At 44.2% G+C, this 22,377-nt stretch overlaps 1 protein-coding gene across 2 annotated transcripts in view; it reads left to right on the top strand.

Moving 5' to 3' along the window:
* Positions 1-1,025: 1,025 nt before the first annotated feature.
* flvcr1 (FLVCR heme transporter 1) overlaps positions 1,026-22,377 on the top strand; it is a 35,173-nt gene continuing 13,821 nt past the window's right edge. The window contains exons 1-6 of one of the 2 annotated variants that reach the window (XM_041976612.1): positions 1,026-2,265; positions 2,487-2,631; positions 7,420-7,560; positions 18,014-18,081; positions 20,572-20,675; positions 21,554-21,664. In XM_041976612.1, coding sequence (XP_041832546.1) covers positions 1,585-2,265; positions 2,487-2,631; positions 7,420-7,560; positions 18,014-18,081; positions 20,572-20,675; positions 21,554-21,664 — 1,250 coding nt within the window. In that variant the 5' untranslated portion in view covers positions 1,026-1,584. The remainder of the gene's footprint in view (positions 2,266-2,486; positions 2,632-7,419; positions 7,561-18,013; positions 18,082-20,571; positions 20,676-21,553; positions 21,665-22,377) is intronic. The other variant, XM_041976611.1, reaches the window with a different exon arrangement.

Here is a 22,377-nt window from a genome sequence, read left to right as displayed (position 1 = left end):
TGTATATATATATATATATATATGTGTGTGTATATATATATGTGTACATGTGTATATATATATATATATATATATATAATGTATGTGTATGTATGTGTATATATATATGTAAATATATATATGTGTATATATATATGTGTATATATATGTGTATATGTATGTGTATATATATATATATATGTGTATATATATGTGTATATATGTATATATGTGTATATGTATATATGTATATATATATATATATATGTATATATATATGTATATATATATATATATGTATATATGTGTATATATATATGTATATATAAATATATGTGCATATATATATATATGTATATATAAATATATAAATCAGGAATAAATTAAAAGTACACAAGATGTTGTGTCAGGAGCCGATGCTCTGTTTTACATTTATTTATGTAATGCTTGATCATTTTAAAGACAACGGCGGCATGTTTTACATTTTGTGTGTGAAAGAAAAAAAGGAGGTGAGATCAGACGTCCAGTTCCTGTCGTGGTGGACTTCCTCTGGGCCATGCGCTGATCAGGATTAGACCAGATAAGGACCTAAGCATATGGATGGGATTACTGGAAGGAATGTACCAAGACCTGAAAGAGAGCTGGCAGGTCAGCAGTTTGTTGCATCTGAGTCAGCTTTCATGAACAGAAATGAAGAGATCCACCTGGAGGTTTTTATCTGGTCCAAGTCCAGCAGGCTAGTTCAGCTCAGACATTTTCCTGGTTCAGGGATGAATCCAGTTCAAGACTTTCACCAGAAAAACTGAGAAACCACATTGACATCCCAGTCATTAACAGTGAGATGAAGAGTCCAGTTTCACCACAGAGCCCTGGTCCAGAGTTCTGATCTAGTTCTCAAGTCTTCATCTCAGACTTTGTTCTAAAACGGTCTCAGTCATCAGTTCTCCAGATTTCTGAAGATCTTTAAGAGTATCGGACCAGTTCCAGTCCAGTCCCGTTATCAGACCAGTCCCAGTCCAATCCTGGACCAAAGACCAGACCACAAAAGAGGACAAATGAAGAAGAAATAAACTTTGTGTAAATGTGTATTTTTTCACCTTTCTAATAAAAAATCCCAAAGAAAGTGATTAAACGTCTATTTTGAGTTTAAGAATTTAATATTATAAAGATATGTTTTTATTTTCTGTCCTCTGGCTGAAAATCAGGAGATTTAAGCAGTTTTTATCAGACACGGGTCATGTCTGCAGGCTGCTGGATGAAGATGCTCAGCGGGTTTTACTATCTGTTGCATCATCACTGATTCTGCCGCTACATGGTCGCACATGCGCACACACATGTAGCGTTACAAGACAATGAGCTCGCACTGGCTGCTTTCCTATTGGCTCTTAAGCATCGGACGGCGGAAAGTCAGCTGTGCTGACCAGGCCAGGAGGAGCAGATGCAGGCACTGCTTCAGGAAGTCGGCACGAGAGGAGACCTACAGATGGGTAGCAGCGCGCGTGTGATAATCATTTCCGAATGAGGAAGCGATTCCTTTCATCCTTTGTCTCTTCCGGTTGATAGTCAGAGTAATTATTACATAAATCAGTCAATAAATAAAGCGTCATGGTTGCCGGGGAGCTCGTGCAGGAGCACCTGCGCGCGGATACCGGCGTACCTGACGACATCCTGGTCGGCAGGAAGAGTCCCGGACTGGACGGAGCTGCTGATCAGTTCTCGGATTTGTCGCATGGAGCCGCTTCGGCGGGCGGGGAAATAGATAGGAGCCGAGAGCGCGCGGCGCTGCCTGATGAAAAAGAGGCGATGCTGCCGCGTGGAAGAGCAGAGGAGGAGGAGAAGAGGCTGGAAACCAGACTGTACCGGCGCCGCTTCGCGGTTCTGGCCGTTTTTAGTCTGTACTCTCTGGTTAACGCCTTCCAGTGGATCCAGTACAGCATCATCACCAACGTGTTCACGCGCTTCTACCGCGTGACCAACGACAAGGTGGACTGGCTCTCCATCGTTTACATGGTGGCCTACATTCCGCTCATCTTCCCGGCCACCTGGCTGCTGGACCGGAGGGGTCTGCGGTTAACGGCCCTGCTGGGCGCCGGCCTCAACTGCGCCGGCGCGTGGCTCAAGTGCGCCAGTGCGAGCCCAGAACGGTTCGCCGTCACCGTCACTGCGCAAATTATCTGCTCCGTAGCGCAGGTCTTCATCCTTGGGTTACCGTCCCGCATTGCCTCGGTCTGGTTTGGACCCAGAGAAGTCTCCACCGCGTGCGCCACGGCCGTGCTGGGAAACCAGGTAAGCAGGGGGTGTGTATGTGTGAGTGCTGCGCGGGTTATTGATGGTGTGTGTGATGGTCTGGAGAGCCAACCTGAGGATAGGGATGGTACAGAACCGGTTCTGCGTACATGGTAGAATCAGATTATGAGGGAAATAAAGAACAATAATAGAAAACAATAGAACATGTTTCAGTGACCTCCAGGTGTCTTCACCACTCTGTCTTTGTCTCATGTCACTAGTTGGGGACGGCCATCGGCTTCCTCCTGCCTCCAGTTCTGGTTCCCAACACCCCTGATGACGTCGAACTAACGGGTCACAACATCAGCATCATGTTTTACAGCACAGCCGCCGTCTCCACGGGCCTCTTCGTCCTCACTGTTATAGGTAACGCTCACCATCATCATCCTCACAGTTAGATGTAACGCTCACCATCATCCTAACCGTTAGATGTAATGCTCACCATCATCATCCTCACCATTAGATGTAACGGTCACCATCATCTTCCTCACCGTTAGATGTAACGCTCACCATCATCATCCTCACCGTTAGAGGTAACGCTCACCATCATCTTCCTCACCGTTACATGTAACGCTCACCATCATCATCCTCACGTTAGAGGTAACGCTCACCATCATCATCCTCACCATTATAGGTAACGCTCACCATCATCATCCTCACTGTTAGAGGTAACGCTCACCATCATCATCCTCACCTATAGAGGTAACGCTCACCATCATCATCCTCACGTTAGAGATAACGCTCACCATCATCATCCTCACTGTTAGATGTAACGCTCATCATCATCATCCTCACCGTTAGATGTAACGCTCACCATCATCCTCACATTAGAGGTAATGCTCACCATCATCTCCCTCACATTAGAGGCAACGCTCACCACCATCTCCCTCACATTAGAGGCAACGCTCACCATCATCTTCCTCACTGTTTGAGGTAACGCTCACCATCATCTTCCTCATCGTTGGAGGTAACGTTCACCATCATCATCCTCACCGTTAGAGGTAACACTCACCATCATCTTTCTCACTTTTCGAGGTAACGCTCCCCATCATCATCTTCACATTTGAGGCAACGCTCACCATCATCTTCCTCACCGTTGGAGGTAATGTTCACCATCATCTTCCTCACCATTATAGGTACATTTACCATCATCATCCTCACCGTTATAGGTAACGTTTACCATCATCATCTTCACCGTTAGAGGTAACGCTCACGCTAACAATCACACATCTCGTCTTCACCTCCCCCCCGTAGTCGGTCTTATCGTTGCTGATGACACCTACTATAGGGGGATCGTCTTGGTGGAGCTATGGCAAACTGTGAGGTGATTGGTGCTGCACCTGGCTGTACAGCCGTGGCCCAGGAGGATGAAGAGTATGGTACTCGGCACACATCCTTGGTTTCCTGTATTCAGTTTGGTGGTGCTAGAGGTGTTGGAGCTGACCCTGACTCATTGCTGTCTCTATTTTATAAATTTCAGCAGCCAGTTCCATGGAGATGCTGAGTCCTAACCCGGTCAGTGTATAAAGTTTGTGGGGGATGATGGTGTTGTATGCTGAAGTGTATGAACAGCATCCTCAGTGGTCCAATAATGCGCTCTTTTGTTTTCTCTACATTCAATTTAAAAAAGTTTGCATCACACCAGCTGACAAATGCTTCCACCTCTCTTTTGTAGGCATGGTCAGCAGACCCACATGTGCAGTATCATCTGAGTGCTTTTGCAGTACACAGGATGACTGACTGACCCTGTATATATGAAGCTTCCAGAAGCAGTTAAACAGCCCACTGAGTCACCAAAAAGTTCATCCATCACTCCTTAGCAGCAACTAGTGCTGGGCGATATGGAAAAAATCATATATCACGATATGGATTATTTTATATCACAATAATGATATATATCACGATATACCACAATAAAGTATGTTTTCAGTTATTCTCTGAAAAGTTTGACAAAAATTTCATTGCTTACTTTTTTCCAGCTTTATTTTGAAGCTCATACCTTGGGCTAACATGACTCCCGTGTGGTCTTCTGGAAAGTACAAAGTCTGTAAACAGCGAGCACAGCGGGTCCAGTCTTTGCTGATGAAATGTATGGTTACGCTCATGTAGGGCTGTGTAGCTCTGCTGGTCCACAGGTCAGTAGTCAAGGCATAATGCCCCACACTGCAAACATCCTTCTCTACTTTGGCCCGGCATTCGTCATATAAGCGAGGCAACTCGACTTTACTGAAGTGCTTACGACCGGGCATAACGTAGCTACCTCTGATAAAGGACTTTGACGAGGTCTCGAAAGCTTGTCTTCTCAACTATATACACAGGAGCCATGCCTTTACAGATGTAACGCGAGATGGCACATGTGATTTGTTTATGGCACTGGGACGCCTTCTCATATGGCGTACCTTGTGCGAAAGACTGCTTTATCTTCGGCTGGCTATAGTTTTTCTTTTCGCAACTTGCCCCCGCTGTTCCACTTGGTTTAGCTCAGATTTTTTGGATTGTCATGTATCCTTTACGTGGACCTTCTTAAGGTGATAGAAGAGGTTTGTTGTGTTGGCATCGGGCGCAGGAATAGTCTTTTGGCATAGTTTGCATATGGCCGTCTTCTGATCCGTGTCGGACTTCTTGAACCCAAAATGTAACCAAATCACAAACGTACCCCCTCTTTTGGGTAAAGTGCTTCTTCTTGGGCTGCCTGCGTAGCTGTCTCTATCTGCGACTCCGGGCATGAAACATCAACCTGTTACGCGTCCATCGTTCAGCACTCATGATTAACTTAAAGCATTTTGCAAACCCGCATGAGAATCAAAGAACGTAACGCAGCATCATGTCGCAAAACCACCAGACGGAGTTTCTTTGCAAAAAATCTTTTTTTATTCTTCTTTATTTTCACTTATATAAACTTAGAGTATGCATCGTGACAAGACAACGTTAATAAAATCGTCGCAGCCTATTTAATGATATATTTGTTGTAATAATTGATAAAATTAGGTTAGAAACCATAGAAATGATAGAAGAGAAATGGCACGATAGACACTTTTCTGTCGTCCCCACGATATGTATCGTCATATCGCCCAGCACTAGCAGCAACATCTGTTGGCCAAGTTCATGTGAAACAGCTCATATCCTGAAGAACTGAGAACTTTAATTCACTTTGAGTCACAGCAAATAAGCTGAAATATGTCAGCTGATGAGATGAATATAAAGCATCACAGGTGTCAGGCTTCTTTAAAATTTTCATAACTCAAGTATTCATACGCATCAGGTCCATCCTCCCTCCGTAGCTAGACCCTCTTCAATTTGCATATTGGTCAAATTGCTCCACCAATGATGCAATCTCATCTGCTCTTCACCCTTCCATTATTCATTTTAGGAGGAAGAAAGAGGAGCCCTCGTTAACTTTTATTAAGGGTCATGAAATAGAGGTGGTTGAATCCTACACTTGGTGTTGTTCTGGACGATAAATTAAATTTTAAAAAGAACATGGAGGTGGTCTTCAAAAAGGCTCAGACAAGACTCTTCTTTCTGAGAAAACTCTGATCTTTTTAATGCAAGCTGAAATCTTCTTTCAGTGTTTTATCAGGGAATTTTAGCCAGTGTTATTTTCTATGCTGTGTTGTGTTGGGGAAGCAGCATTTGTGCAGATGACAAAAACAGAATTAACAAGTTGATTAAAAAAGTTGGGGCTGTGATTGGCATCACCCCTGACACTCTGGACCTCACCCTGGCAAAAAGAACTGGGTCCAAATTGAAAAAATTGATCGTCTTATGCCTCAATGCTCTACTGAACGCTTCAGAAGGTCTTTTGTTCCTGTAGCTGTCAGATTTTTTATGACAATCTGTAGTTTTTTTTGTATATTTACATATTTAAAGGTCTATTTCATGTTTTTCGTCATTGTCTATGTATGAGATGTGTGGTGGCAAAAAATTTTCCCCATTTAGGGGATGAATAAAGCTTACCTTATCTTATATGCCCATCACTAGCCCTCAGCTCTGAATCAAACGAGTTACTCCCAACAAGGCTGTAAAAACCCTTCCCCCTGAAACTATGACAGGAGATTTAGTTCAGGTGGTTGGAATCCCCTTAATATAAGAAGGAGGATTTTCCAGATTTTTTTTTGAGGCATTGTCTTTGATTGGCTACCAGAGTCTAAGGCTGGGCTTACACCAGAAGACTTTTAAAAGATTTGCACAAGACTCTGAAAGACTACCAGCTCACATCTAAAGACCAATGTTTAGAGTCTGAAGTCTCAGCCTAGTCTCAGACTGAGATTTGACAAAGACTGTGAATCTATAGGGTCACAAATTACAAGACTACAACTAGATTCTTTTAGCATTGTTGTGACATGTTGGACAGTTGATATGGAACAGGGCTGATCTGCACACAGTAAAACAAGCAAGGGGAGAGTTTCCCTCCAGGAGGGAATTACACATCATCATTATTAAGTGTAGCTTTGCATCTCCACCAGGTGTTACACCGACTCATCAGAATCTTGGAGGGATGAACGAGTTTTTATTCTCTTATTTGTTAGATCATTATACTGTAACACATAAATGATCCACAGCAGACGTTTACTTCTAATAACCACCCGCTCCTCTTTCTGGGCGCTCCACCGACGACGTCCCAACCCCCCCCCCCCCCCCGTCGTTTTTTGCTGGTGGTCTGAATGTCGGGTTTCCTTTTGTCAGAGCTCATCTATTGGTTTTTGATCGTATTTCGTCACTGCGACTTGCGATAATATCTAACATGTTAGAAATTATCGCAGATCCAAGACTGGAGAAAGATTGTCTTAAACAGCCAGATTACCAGCTCACACCTAACGACCGAGATGACGGGAGCGCTGTGACTTCAGCAAAACTCCTAAGATTTCCTAAAGACCTAAAGGAATCTTTGGTATGGGCTGGTCCGACTCTATCATCAGTAAAAGATGCAGATTTGTTCAGACGTCGCAGAAACTTGTGGAAACAAGGCCACAGCAGATGGACACTGGAATCAAAGATAAAGGTGTTCTAGAAATGTAAAACCTTGTGGGTTTTTATTACCAGGTAGGCTAGTCAAATCTGAAGGTCTCTGATATTTGAGCTTGTCATGGAGAGCATCGCATCTTCTGTTTTTTTACCTAAGCTATCATTGTCTCAAATGTGTTTTTTCTTCAGTCATTAAAGACCGACCTCACCTCCCTCCCAGCCAAGCCCAGGCGGTTTTACCGGGCTCCCCTCTGGAAGATTACTCCTACAAACAGTCCATCATCAACCTGATGAAGAACAAAGCCTTCGTCCTGCTGCTCATCAGCTATGGCAAGTGTCAAACTCCTCCACTTCACCTTGCATTTATTCAGACATTTAGCAGACTCTGGTTTTCAGAGATGAACTTTCAACCACTAAAACTTTAACTAGTAAGTAGAGTTATTTTATACAGCACTTCTCACATAAAGTGAAAAATATTAAATAAAACAGATAAAATCATACTAAAAATAAGGACATAAAATATATAAAAGTAATATTTACAGGCTGAATGAAGTTCATCGTAGTGCACAGATGGAGGTCTGAGTTTGTGTGTGTGAGTGTGTGTGTGAGTACTGTAGGGGGTGTAGTGATGAACCACAGGCTGCTGGGGAATAAGCTGTCTCTGAGTCTGTCTGTGGTGGTTTAAATGCTCCTGTCCAGCTTTCCTCATGGATGCGGTACTAACAGGACGTTTCCCGGGTGGGCGGTGTCGGCTGCAGTGCATCTGGCCCTCTTCTGGACTCGGGTGGTGTAGATGGAGTCCAGATCTGGTAGACGGCATCCCACAATCCCCTGAGCTGTCCTCACCAGCCGGGCTAAGCTCCTCTGGTCCTGTGCAGCTGCCGTACCGTCACTCTGAGACACAGGATGCTCTCCATGGAGGTTCTGTAGAAGTTCACCAGCAGCTGAGAAGAGAGTCCCGTCGCTTCACCTTCCTGAGGAAGAGGAGCTGTTGTCGGGCTTCTTCACCAGGTGGAAGTGTTCAGTCCAGGAGAGGTCAGAGGAAATGTGGATGTCCAGGAACTTCCTGCTGTCCACTCGCTCCACTGCCTCTCCGTGGATGCAGAGAGGAGCGTGTTCAGTCTTCCTGGACCTCCTGGAATCTACTAGGACCTCCCTGGTCTACTGATAAGAACCAGATTGTTCCTGGACCAGCAATCTGTGAGACTCTGGACCTCTTCTCTGTAGGTCTCATCATTGTTGGATATGAGACCCACCACGGTGGGATCGTCTGCAGACTTCCCAGCCGTGGTGGTGGGTGGATGGCAGAGCAGTCCTGTGTGAAGAGGGCGGAGCCGAACACACAACCCTGCGGCGTTCCAGCGGTGAGGATCAGCGGTGAAGATGCTGACTTCCTCATCCTCACCACCTGGACCTGTTGGTGAGGATGTCCCTGATCTAGGTGCAGAGTGATGCTGGTAGACCAGGTTGTGGAGTTTCAGGACCAGCAGGTCCGGGAAAATGTTGTTAAAGGCTGAACTGAAGTCCACAAGCAGCGTCTTAACACAGGTGTTGGGATGCTGCAGGTGAGTCAGGGCCGTGTGAAGCGCTATGGAGTGGGTTAACTTGTAGCCTAGCACGCAGCCCGCTCTGCTTACCCTGCTTTAGTTTACGTGGTCTCCTCCTTCTCCTGAACCACATAAGGGGAATGGTGCGGGCCTCTGTGGGCCGCTGCAGGTCGGGGGGGATAAAATTTGGCTGCTAAATCTGGTAAGATGTTTGCTCTGTTACAGAGTTAAAAGTCTGGTGACATGGTTCTGCACAGCCTGAGGATGCTGAAGTTCCTTCTTATTACGAAATGTAAGAAGATTATTACAACAGTCTAAACAAGAAGAGATTAAAAAAAAACATGGATAATAGTTTCCATGATAGGAAACATTCTTGAGCTGGTTAATTATCTGTCCTAGAGGGAGGATGTACAATGAAAATTAGAGAGTTCCTGCGCTTGATTTTTATTGATTTTTAAGCAGATTTTCCCTCTTTTTTTTTAACTACAAACCCACCCACAGTCCTTTTTGAATACCTATAAGTCTCTGGAACTAAAACATTTTAATAGAAACTACAACATCGTTCATAGCTCTTTTATCTTCAGCGCTCTGTGTGCGTGACCTACACACAGCTGAAGTCTGCACGTAACACTCAGCTAAAGCTAAGTAGCTTGGAAAGGTGCTAACGCTAGGCTAACGAGCAGCAAGATTCCTTCCATCATCCCAGACGACTACCAAGACCTATTGAAGATGATAACATCGCTGGAGGCGAAAGTTTGCCGCTGTTTTGAAGGACCTCAGACAAACAAGGCTGGAGATAAAGCTTTAATATAGAAGGCTTGCACAAAAAGTCACTGGGAACCTGGAACAGAGGAGAGGTAGAAGCTGGGTCCGTCAGATATCCAGGTGAGTTGAGACAGGGAAAGGGGAAGGAGGAGCGTCCTGAGATGCAGAAACGAGGTCCGACAATGACTGAGGGAGAAGCTGGGGTTTTTGAAGCCAGATAAAAGATAGAGTACACCTGCAAACAATAAGTACTCCGGTGATTGACTGCAGAGATGAATGGCTGAGGTGGGTGTGTCCGCCGTAGAGCCTGGTGTTGGTGTAACAGCCACCTTGAAGTCAATATTGAAGTAAATGGATGGTGTGGAAATGAAACAACCTAGCCATTGATTCAAAGCAGCAAAGATGAGCAAGCTAACAAACGGCTAAAAGGCACAGATAACACTAGGGATGTATATCGTGATTTTATCGATACTGATACTCCTTATTGATACTGATTTTTGATACTCTTATTGATACAGTGTAATTTAGAGTAAACAACAATGATAAAATGTTAAAAGATTCAATTTTTTTAAATTCCCACAAGGAGGACCAGAACACACAACAGAAGCTATTCTTACTATTAAACAGTTCTCAGAACAGAAGATCACAGAAAAAAACATATACGAACATAACAGTGCAGTGAAGGCACTTCTCTTGCAGTATTTGGACCTAACAGTTTTTGTTAAGAAAAAGCAACAGATTTACTTTCTCAGGCTGCAGCCGAGACCTCTCTGGACAGAGTGTCTCCTGTGGTCAAGAAGACTTGTTCAGATGGCGTAGTAGAGGCCTGGATGCACAGGTAGATGAATGACAGCTGTGAGAATAAAGGAAGTGTGTCTGTCTTACTACACCACAATTGGACAGGGTCTTGTTCAGTGGGGATAGGGGGAAGTTCTCTGTAAACTGCAAGTTCCTTTTTCAGTCTTTCTTGAATAGTTGGTGCACTCCACTGCTGAATTAGCTGCCTTTGCAGTTGTCTATCTTCCTCTGCGAAGAGTTCTTCCAGTGCAGATGCTGGTTTTAAATGCTGAAATATAAAATAACAGATTTTTTAAGTTAATCGCTTTTTGCAGCAACACAGCATAGGATCACACAAACATGTCAAACTTACATCCTCTTTCTCTACGTCATCACCCCCTTCATCCCTGTGGAACTCAGCTTCATTCATTGGCACCTCCTCATCCTCTGACAGCTGAGAGAGGGAGAGTAGATTGCCTTAATAATAGTGGTATATACTTTTGCATGCATATATTCACAAAGTTAAATTGTGATGACTTTTAACTTCTCTCACTGCTACCTCCATCAGCCGGTCAAAGACTTCTTCTTTGTTGGAACCTAGGGTCCATGGTGGTGGTCTCTTCCATGAACGGCATCAGGTCATCATCCAATTCACAAATAAAACAAATAATAGTTCACACAGTTTGTCCTTGCAAAGTAAAAATAACAGACAAACAAAATGCTGTTGCAAAGGAGCAGCAAAGAAGTGCAATACAAAAGTATGTGCATTTTGTATAAGAGAATTGGAAGTGTCTAATTCTGCTTTCTGTCTGTTCACCTGATGCTGATATTCATCACATATTGTTCCTTCTGTGTTTAGAAGGAAGCAGCTTCACAGCTTTAAATCCATCCTGCTGACTTTTTACCTTTTAGTTAGTAAATCCTGAACATTTCATCCTTCTTTCTCATAAATATATGATTTTATAAATATATATGAAGAAATATTTTAACTGTTGCTGTTTAAAGAGAAAACTGCTGCTAAACCTGTTTATGTGTTTAGTGCAGGGGTCTGCAGCCTTTCCAATCCAAAGAGCCATTTTTCCCTCAGCCAGCTAAATAAAACTCCTTTAGAGACGCAGATGTTACCAGACTTTTCAAAAAGGAAACTTAATATATATTTTAATGAAGAGCCACCATAGGATATTAATTTTTGAAGAACCACATTTTTATTTTCATTTTTAGGTTTTAAAATAAAGAAAAACATAAAACTATTTAAAAAAAGAGGATAAACAGACATTCTTCTAAGGGATGTAGATATTTGTGGAAAATTATGTAAAGTAAAAAAAAAAAGTCCCTGGTTTCCAACCTAAAGACAAGAAAGATAGATTAAAAAAATATTTTAGCCACGTATTTAGAGGCATTGTGGAAAGTCCACTTGCAGCTCCAGAGTCACAGGTTGGAGACCCCTGATGTAGTGTTTGTAAACAAAAATCTTTTGCATTTTATTTATATAGCTGTTGGCCTTCTTTTAAAGAAAAGAGACATTTTGCGCGTAACAATGCAATTAATCGTGATTAAATGCAGCATTTCATGTAATTAATTGGTATCAAAAATTTTAAGCGTTGCCCAGCACACACACACACACACACACACACACACACACACACATATATATATATATATATATATATATATATAAGCCCAGGGTGTCCTCAAAAGCTGGAGACACCCCTGGCTCCTCCTCCTGGGTTCTGGAGGCTGGGTGGGGGCAGATGCAGCTCCTCTGGGTTCTGGTTGGTCTATCCTGGGAGATAACTCCTCCTAGATCTTAGTCTGGGCACCAAGTGCAGAGGGATGACTCAAGAGGTAAAAAAGGTTGGAGGTGAACAGTTTCACCCCTGACTTGTTCACATTTAATCCATTTGCCTTAAAAAGAAGCTGTGTTCCGAAAACATGTAAAAGTTGTTAATAAAAGCAGTTTGTTGTCAGCACGTCGATATAAGCCAGTTATTCAGTGGCAGTAATTTACTGAATCTTTCCTCCTCTGATGGGGGACCAGGTCCACTGATGAAAACTGCTGCTTTCAGAGAGCTTGCTGGGTCTAACAGTCCAGTAAAGTCCTGGTTCACAACCTCAGATTGGTGCTTGGACACATCATGTGACTCTATGTAGAACCATGGTTCTCACATCTGGGAGATCAGCCACGGCTTCCAGAAACCTCTCCTGCAGGTCACTGATCACATCTTTAGGAAAGCACACATTCATTGAACATCAATTACAGTAGAATCACCAATAATTAAAGTTTCAGGCCCAGCCTTTAGCTTACCCTGTGGCCTTTTCCTTTCTGACCAGTTATCAGTCCTCACCTCGCAGTCCTGGGATAGATGGCTGTCCCATAAAGATCAAGACAACACAAACAAGAATTCAAATGGGACGTCATCATTAAGTGGTAGTCAGACTGTGGGGAGTCCGGTTGGACCCAGGTTCTGTCATGTAGTGCTGGAGGCAGTGCTTATAATTTATTTATTTATTTTTGTTTTTTTATTAATAGTTTTTTGTAAGTCATTTTGTTTAATTACGAGATCACAATTTCATTGAACATTATCATCTTGGCCATAAGTGCACACAGCTTATTCAGTACTTGGTTGAGCCAAAGAGCTGGACAAATCTTTCTAACTCATTCTGAGTAGAAGAGTTAAGCTAAGTGTGGAAATGCTCCTTAAACAACTGAGTCTTTAGCTTGCTTTTAAAAGTGGATAAGGACTCTGCGGATTGGACGGAGTTTGGTAGATGGTTCCACCACCGGGGAACAACAGAGGAGAAGAGTCTAGCTACTGATGTAGCGCCACCTTGTGGTGGGAGCACTAGGCGTCTTTCACTGGCAGAGCGTAACTGTGGAGAGGGAGTGTAGCTCTGGATTAAGGAGTGGAGGTAGACCGGAGCCGTTTGGGTTATTGTTTTGTAAGCCAGAAGCAGAGCTTTGAATCTGATGCGCTGCAACTGGAAGCCAGTGGAGAGCGATTAGCAGCGGAGTGACATGAGCTCTTTTGGGCTGGTTGAAGACCAGTTGCTGCTGCGTTCTGGATCATCTGCAGAGGTTTCACTTTTAAGCTCATTTAATGTTTTTTAAGCTCATTTAATGTTTTGAATTGTGAGAATCTCTCTTTTTGACATATGCCTTCGGTTCTGATTTTGTTTGCTGATGTTTTGATGTGATGTCTGTCCTATGTGTGTGTTTTGGCTGCGAAATCAATTTCCCTTTGGGGACAATAAAGAAATTGATTGATTGATTGATAACTGAGCATGCAGGCAGGCCAGCCAGTAAGGAGTTGCAATAATCAGTAGGGCTGTAACAATTAGTCAATGTTGTCGACAATAAAAATATTTAACAACGAATTTAGCTGTTGACTATTGTCGGCAAAACAACAACAAAAAACAAAACAAAAAACTACAGAGTGAGACATCATCTTCTTTTTTTTATCTCTGCTGAGAGTTGGAAATGCGCAATAAAATCCACCAGGGGAAAAATATGGTGGCAGACTAGGGAGCAAAACGGTGGCAGAGAACGTCAAACGTCTGGGATAACGTCACGTTAAACTTACAAAATAAATTAAATACATGTGAGATTTGTAAAGCAAACCTTGTGTACCACAGAAGTACGTCTGCAATGCTTGAACATTTAAAGAGGAGGCACGTCGGACTTACTTAACAACCTTATGCAAAATTTCAAAGCTGAAAGTGAAATAAGATCCATTTATAATAATCAATTGATTGACTAGTCGTTTTAATAGTCGGTGACTAATCGACCATCAGAATAGTCATTAGTTGCAGCCCTAGTAGTCAGTGCGTGAAATGACCAGATCCTGAACCAGGAGCTGGGCCGTGTGTTCAGTCAGGTAGGGTCTGATCCTCCTGATGTTGGCGAGGTCAAATTGGCAAGATCGAGCAACCTAGGCAACATGGCAACAGCCTTAAAGGTCAGCTGGTTGTCTACCATGACACCAAGATTCCTGGTAGAAGACGTAGGCACAAGCGTGATGGAGTCAAGCTGCACGCTTATCTGTGGTGATAAGGAAGGATTGGCTGGAAAGACAATAAGCTCAGTCTTGGACAGATTTAACTGAAGGTGGCGATCCTTCATCCATGCGGAGATATCAGCAACGTCCTGATATTCACATTGAGACGTTGTGTTGTCAGGTGGGAAAGAAAGGAAAAGCTGAGTGTCATCTGCATAGCCCAGAGGCACCCCTGTTGTCAGCCCATGTGATCTGGACACGCCCCCTCACCAAGATACTTTGAAGGATCTTCCTGTGAGGTAGGACATAAACCACGAGAGGACAGATCCTGAGATGCCAAGCTCCGAGAGTGTGGAGAACAGTATATGATGTTTGACCATGTCAAAGGCAGCAGACAGGTCCAGCAGAATAAGGACTGAGGATTGACCAGCGGATCTGGCAACCCGTAGGGAATCAGTAACTGACAGGAGAGCAGTTTCAGTAGAGCGGCCTTGCCTATAGCCAGACTGATATGGATCTAACAGGTTGTTGTCTTGGAGGAACTGTGAGACCTGACTGAAGATGGCACGCTCTAGTAGTTTAGACATGAATGGAAGCAGTGAGACCGGCCGGTAGTTTCCAACCTGGGCTGGGTTGAGTGTGGGTTTCTTCAGCAGTGGGGTAATCCGAGCTTGCTTGAAGGTAGAGGGAAAGACACCGGAGTTGATAATATGAGTTACTGCAGTTTTGATTGTAGGTAAAATGCTCTGCAGGATGTCAGAGGGAACAGGATCAAGAGGACAGGTCGTGGGTTTTAAGTTGACTAGAAGTTTAGAGACTTTGTCCATTTTTAGAGAGCGGAAGGAGAAGAGTAAGGAACAGAGGCTGCCTCTTTCAAAGTAGTGTTATCTGTGCCTTTTAGCCGTCCGTTAGTGTGCTCATCTTCACTGTTTTGAATCAATGGCAAGGTTGTTTCATTTCCACACCATCTATTTACTTCAATATTCACTTCAAGGTGGCAAACTTTTGCCTCCAGCGATGTTATCTTCTTCAATAGGTCTTGGTAGTCATCTGTGGAGATGGAATGCACCTTGTTGCTCATTAGCCTAGCATTAGCACCTTTTCAAGCTACTTAGCTTTAGCTGAGTGCTACGTGCAGGCTTCAACTGTGTGTAGGTCACGCAGATGGAGCACTGATTATAAAAGAGCTATGAAATATGTTGAAGTTTCTATTAAAATGCTTTAGTCACAGAGACTTACAGGTATTCAAAAAGGACTGTGGATGGTTATGTAAGTAAAAAAAAGGGAAAAAATCGGCATAAAAATCAAGAGTAAGAGCAGCAAGTGAGTGTATAAGGAAGCAGGTGAGAGGAAGGGTACACCCTGGACAGGTCGCCAGTCCATCACAGGGCCTTGTTAAGATTCCTTAAAAAATTTCCTGGATCCAGGTGGATCTGCATCTCTCCCAAAATCTAATCAGTTGTTCCTTTATTCCATTTCTAAGATTTTCAGAAAATTGAATCAAAATCCCACCATAATTTTCTGAGTTATGTTGCTAACAGGCAGATAGAAATACCGATTCAGAACACATAACCTCTGCCTTGGCAGAGGTAATAATAATAATAATAATAATAATAATAATAATAATAATAATAATAATAATAATAATAATAATCCATCCATCCATCCATTATCTGCCGCTTATCCAGAGTTTGGTCGCGGGGGCAGCTGCCTAAGCAGGGAAACCTAGACTCCCTCTCTCCAGTTACATTCACCAGCTCATCCGGAGCAATCCCGAGGCGTTCCCAGGCCATCTGCGAACTGTAGTCCGTCCAGCGTGTCCTGGGTCTTCCCTGGGGCCTTTTCCGGTGGGATGTGCCCAGAACACCTCACCAGGGAGGCATCCAGGAGGCATCCTGACCAGATGGCCGAGCCACCTCATCTGGCTCCTCTCGATGTGGAGGACCAGTGGCTCTACTCTGAGCTTCTCACCCTATCTCTAAGGGAGAGCCCGGCTACCCTGCAGAGAAAACTCATTTCAGCCGCTTGTATTAGCGATCGTGTTCTTTCGGTCACTGCCCACAGCTCGTGACCATAGGTGAGGGTAGGAACGTAGCTCGACCGGTAAATCCAGAGCTTCTCTTTTGGCTTAGCTCCTTCTTCACCACGACAGACCGATGCAGAGTCCACATCACTGCAGACGCCGCACCGTCACCTGTCCATCTCCTGCTCCACCCTTCCCTCACTCGTGAGCAAGACCCACGAGATACGTGAACTTCTCCACTTGGGGCAGGACCTAACTGCCGACAAATGATAAGGAATTCCACCCTTTTCTGGCTAAGGACCATGGTCTTGGATTTGGAGGTGCTGTTTCTCATCCCAGCCGCTTGTTCCAGTGAGAGCTGAAGCTCACGGCCCGATGAAGCCAACAGAACCATATCATCCGCAAAGAGCAGAGACCCAATCCTGAGGCCACCAAATCGGATCCCCTCAATACCTTGGCTGCGCCTTGAAATTCTGTTCATAAAAGTTATGAACAGAATCGGAGACCAAGGGCAGCCTTGGTGGAGTCCAACCCCCACTGGAAACAATTCTGATTTTCTGCTGGTGATGTGGACCAAGCTCTGACACCAGTCGTACAGGGACTGGACAGCTCATACAAGGGGCTCTGGCACTCCATACTCCTGGAGTATGGACATGGAGTGGAGGGGACATGGTCGAACACCTTCTCCGAGTCCACAAAGCACATATAGACTGGTTCATCAAACTCCCATGGCCCTTCCAAGAACCTGAAGAGATTGTAGAGCTGGTCCACTGTTCCACGACCGGGGTGAAACGACACTGCTTCTCCTCAATACGAGGTTTGACCATCCAATGGACCCTCCTCTCCAGCACCCCTGAATAGACCATACCAGGGAGGCTGAGGAGTGTGATCCCCCTGTAGTTGGAGGACACCCTCTGGTCCCCTGCTGACTCCGCCAGACGTTCCCAACAGACCCTCGCAACACACTTGGGTCTGCCAGGCCTGACCAACACCCTCCCCCACCCTCTGAGTCAACTCACTACCAGGTGGTGATCAGTTGACAGCTCCGCCCCTCTCGTTACCGAGTGTCCAAGACATGCGACCGCAAGTCCGACGACACGACTACAAAGTCGATCATTGAACTGCGGCCTTGAGTGTCCTGGTGCGAAGTACACACGTGGACACTGTTTATTCCAGCCCCAGCCCCTCTCAAGGACAGTGGTTCCAGAGCCCAAGCCATGTGTCGAGGTGAGTCCAACTATATCTAGCCGGAACCGCTCAACCCTGTGCACCAGCTCAGGCTCCTTCCCCGCCAGAGAGGTGACATTCCACGTCCCTAGAGCTAGCTTCTGTAGCCGAGGATCAGACTGCCAGGGTCCCTGCCTTCTGCCATCACCCAGCTCACACTAAACCAGACCCCTATGGCCCCTACTGCAGGCAAAGGCCCAGCCACCAAGCACTCGCCTTCGTGCCCCACCTCCAGGCCTGGCTCCAAAGGGGGGCCCCAGTGACCCACGTCCAGGCAAGGGATATTTGGATCCATGATTTGTCGACATCATAGGGGTGTTTTATTATTGTTATTATTAATAACAATAATGATAATAATAATAATAATGTGACTATGATGATGGAGAATCAAACCCAGGCATTGCTGAAGTTTGTGCTGCTGAAACGGTTGCTTTTCTGTCCAACTGCAGGTATCCTGACAGGATCCTTCTACTCAGTCTCAACTCTTCTCAACCAGATGATCATGGCCTATTACCAGGTAACAGATGTTTCTGAAAGAATCCACACAGATCATCTCTCCATGATTCCTGTCCAAAGAGAAATAAGGGGTGGCTCAAAACTTTTATACAGCAAAAAAAACAAACAAAAAAAAAACAAAAAACAAACAAACAAACAAACAAAAAAAAGCCATAGGTGACCTCATCCATGGTGAGATTTCATTTCATCCACAGACATGCAGCATAAAGAGTCTGTTTACATTCTAGAACAAATAAACCTGGAGAAAGACATGGGGCCTTGTGTACAAAGGTGCATACGCACAAAAATATGGCGCACGCTCTTTGTCATGTCAAAGTTCAGATGTATGAAGAATGAAATGACCATGGAAACGTGTATTGCCTCTCGCCAACTTCATGGCTGGTGTACACATGTTTCTAGAGCTGTAGATGCTTTGGTGACACCTAGAGGTGATGCTGGGAAACTGTTAGAATGAAGAAATGTGAAACCAGTCCTCAGACTGAGTGATGTGCACATTGGAGACACATGGACAATTAACAGTGATAGCAATGAACACGCCCATTCTTCAGTTACATGAGTGGCTATAAAAACTGCACAATGTAGTGCAGAAATGCCACTAAATCCATCGGCTGTGTTAGCAGCATTAGTAACGTTAGGAGTGTTAGCAGTATTAGCAGATGCTGCAAACAGTGCAATATGAAGAGAGCGTGTGTTCGGAGTCCGAGGATTTCCTGGCTCTTGATGACAACCAGCTCATCAGCTGCTTTAGGTTCCTGACCCTCCTGGAACTGAGTGCAGAGCTGCAGCCTTTGAGTGCAACACAGTGAGGAGCTCTGCACCGCCTGGGCCCCTATAGGTGCTTACCACACTGGGGTTCCCAGCAACTGGGGCTTTCCAGAGGGAGCCGGAAAACCAGTCGGGACTGTGCCAGTCCACCCTGAGCCGAGCCAGGCCGGTCATGTGGGGCAGAATTATTCACATGTCATCCAGGTGTATCACATTCCCACAATGCAGCTGAACAGGTCGACATTAAAGCCCAATTTGCAGCAACGGCCAGTTTTCCTGATGTACTCGGAGCTATCAACACACACGGCTAGAAAAGCTCTTTCACATCTTGAATCTACATGTCAACAGGAAACACTTTAATTACATCAATATACAGATCAAATGCAGTGAACCGGCATAGTGGCGAGTGGCCTGGTTCGACACATGACTCATCCATCCAGAGTACCGTCCTCGTTGGGAACAGGCTAAAAGCTAGCTCTTTGCACGATGGGCGGCTTCTTGGTTAGTAAATATATTCCTGTAATTGTTCTGAAATTAATCCCTGTGATGCGCCCCACATTCTGTCCTGCTTCACGGCATCAGTGTTGTTTATTTCTGCCAGTTAAACTACAGCTTCAGATCTTTCTAGCGAGCCTGATCATCTCTATGTGAAAGAACTCAGGTTAATAACCCTGTGCATGAAGTGTGAGATATCTTCACTTGCCTCACTTTCTTCCCATCAATCATTCTTTTGTAATTTTCGATCAAGCACAGGAGGAAGGAAATCTCAGGTGCGGCTCATTTAAATATGATTTGTGTATTTATGTGAGGGCGTGGACGAGGAGGAGTCAGGTACTCCAACATGTGCTCTCTATTCCACGGTGATTGGGATGCACAAAGGAAATATTTTGATGAATGCATGCGCACAGATACATACATCTGGATTTTTTGTACATACAAAATTTTCTGGATTTGAGCGTACTCCATGTTTCAGTGTAAAATCCACACAGGTCTTTGTACATGAGGTCCCTGGTCTTCAGCTGGAGGCCTGCATTGGTCTAGTTCACATATGTCAAACTGGTCCAGCAAAGGGCCGTGTGGCTGCAGGTTTTTGTTCCAACCAAGCAGCAGCACACCAGATTTGACTGATTCAATCAACTGATCTCAGTCTTCAGACAGCTGATTGGTCAAACTGTGTGCTCTTGGCTGGCTGGAACAAAAACCTGCAGCCACACGGCCCTTTGCTGGACCAGTTTGACATGCCTGGTCTAGTTAGTCCCAATAAAACCCTCAGCTGAAAACAAGACTGGATCTCCATGGCAACATGTTCCACTGTTTGGTTTGTTAACTTCACATGCTGGAGATTTTTCATCCTTAAAATGCATAAACCTGATGGATAGACAGTGAAGAGTAAGAGAAACAGAGGGAGGTACAGAGAGATAGGAGGGAGGAAGGGAATGGGAGAGAGACAGAGTGATAGAGGGAGCTTTGATTGGATGGGACATGAATGTGTTGTTTTCCTGGTTCATCAGCTGTTCAGATGACGCTGTCAACTCACCGTCATGACTTAACAGTCAGATGACTTTCCAGCTCTCTCCTTCAGAAGTCTAACTCTCACCTCCCTCCTCCCAGTCAGCTGGTATTTACATCCTTCTAGAACATGTGACCGGGTGAATAATCTACCTGTGACAAGAAGCATGTGTGGATTTAAAAAGGCTGCAGCCCCTGTCTCCTCTGGTCTCTGCAGAACCAGGAACTGAATGCTGGCAGAATCGGCTTGACTCTGGTGGTCGCTGGGATGGTCGGCTCCATCCTCTGTGGCATTTGGCTTGACAACACAAAGACTTACAAGTATGCAGCACATGAAAGCACCTCTTCCAGCAGACTTCAGACGACAACATTATGATACTAGAGGATGACATTCACACTGCAGATGATAAAAATTTCTCTTTACACATGTGAATGATGTTAAAATTGCTTGTGCACAGTCAGTATTATATCCACATCCAGCTACTACAACCATGAATATGAGATTCATTTGCTTCCATAACAACCTGCACCCATCATGATCATTGGTTTAGTAGCTATGTTGAGCCTAAAGTCAAATTATTATGTTCTATCCTTTTAGATCACCATGGTAACTGATGCTGAACACCTGTTCCCCCATTCTCACAGTTTCAGATTAAATTCTCCATAATCTCCACATCTCTTCAGGAAATAACCTGTAACTTAAACTAAAAATCTTTTTGACTCAGTGTTGAGTAAAATGATGAGGGGAAAACTGTGGCCATGCATCACATTACCATGGAAACTCCGTCTAACAGATTAAAATGAGTTTATACATCAGAAAATTTCAAGTCAGTTAAATGCATCTGTCTTTGGTCAGAGTGAGATGAAGTTTGTCTTCAGTAAACAGAAGGCAGATTTGAACTTCATTTAGTGGCTTTTAACTGAGTCTTTTTTATAAGGCTCTGAAAACCAGACCCTGACATACTCTGGTCCAACAGCACCCCCTGCTGTCTGAAGACAAAGTTGCATCTAAACCTGAAACTTGTTGAGAGCCAGAAACTCCTGGTAAAATCAAAGTAAACTAGCTCCAGCTTTGTCTTTGGTGTGATGGAACAAGAATCAGTAGAATACGTGTTTTAGATTATGATAATTATTAGATTAGAAAAATATCTCTGGTTGTTCATGTCAGTGATCATCTGACTAAGACTCCTCCTCTGCAGAATTACAACTCTGGTCGTCTATAGCCTGTCCTTTCTTGGCATGGTGGTCTTCACCTTCACTTTGGACCTCAGTAACATCTACCTGGTCTTCTTCACTGCCGGAATTCTTGGGTATGACACGCTTCTTTTATTATACAACACATTATAGTTTTATCTATGAATATGAGCTCAGTATGCTGAATTCAACTGTTTCTGGAGGTTAAGACTTGTAAATAAACTCCCACCTCAAGCTCAGAAAGAGTCATAGCCAGAGGCACCACTTTTCAACAGGCAAACCAGGCAAATGCTTGGAGCCCCAAGCCAGCATGGGCCTATGTGGGCCAACCAACTTTAAATCAAGGCAGAGCAGTGACCACGTGGAGAATTTGCAATGACAGTGGCCCACCACAGGGCCCCACCCCTTGGTCTTGCTGTGAGTAAAGATGCATCTGATGTAAACAAACTGGAGAGAACAGGTTTATAAAAATTTGCTTTCTATCTGGCAGTGACAAAAAAAAGGATATAAAAAAATGGGGAGAGTAAAGGAGAGCAAGACAGTGGTAAGTAGTGCAGATAATCCAGAAGCTAATTCGGGACGGAACAGGTCAGTCTGTACTCCTGATGACTACCTGGGTATCAGGAGCCTGAATATAAAAAGGATAACTTGGATAATATCAAATTAAAGCTAACATTTATTGTCATTACTAATTTCCATATAGAACAACTGAATATCCCTGTTTTACAGGACATGTAACTTAAATTCACAAGCATGTGCCCTTTATATTTGCTGTATTTCAATCCTTCTAAAGTTGTAAAAAGGAACATTACTGTATTAAAACTGCCAA

This window comes from Melanotaenia boesemani, chromosome 22 (genome assembly GCF_017639745.1).
Source record: "Melanotaenia boesemani isolate fMelBoe1 chromosome 22, fMelBoe1.pri, whole genome shotgun sequence".
NCBI lineage: Eukaryota > Metazoa > Chordata > Actinopteri > Atheriniformes > Melanotaeniidae > Melanotaenia > Melanotaenia boesemani.
This window is presented reverse-complemented; position numbering and strand designations above follow the sequence as displayed.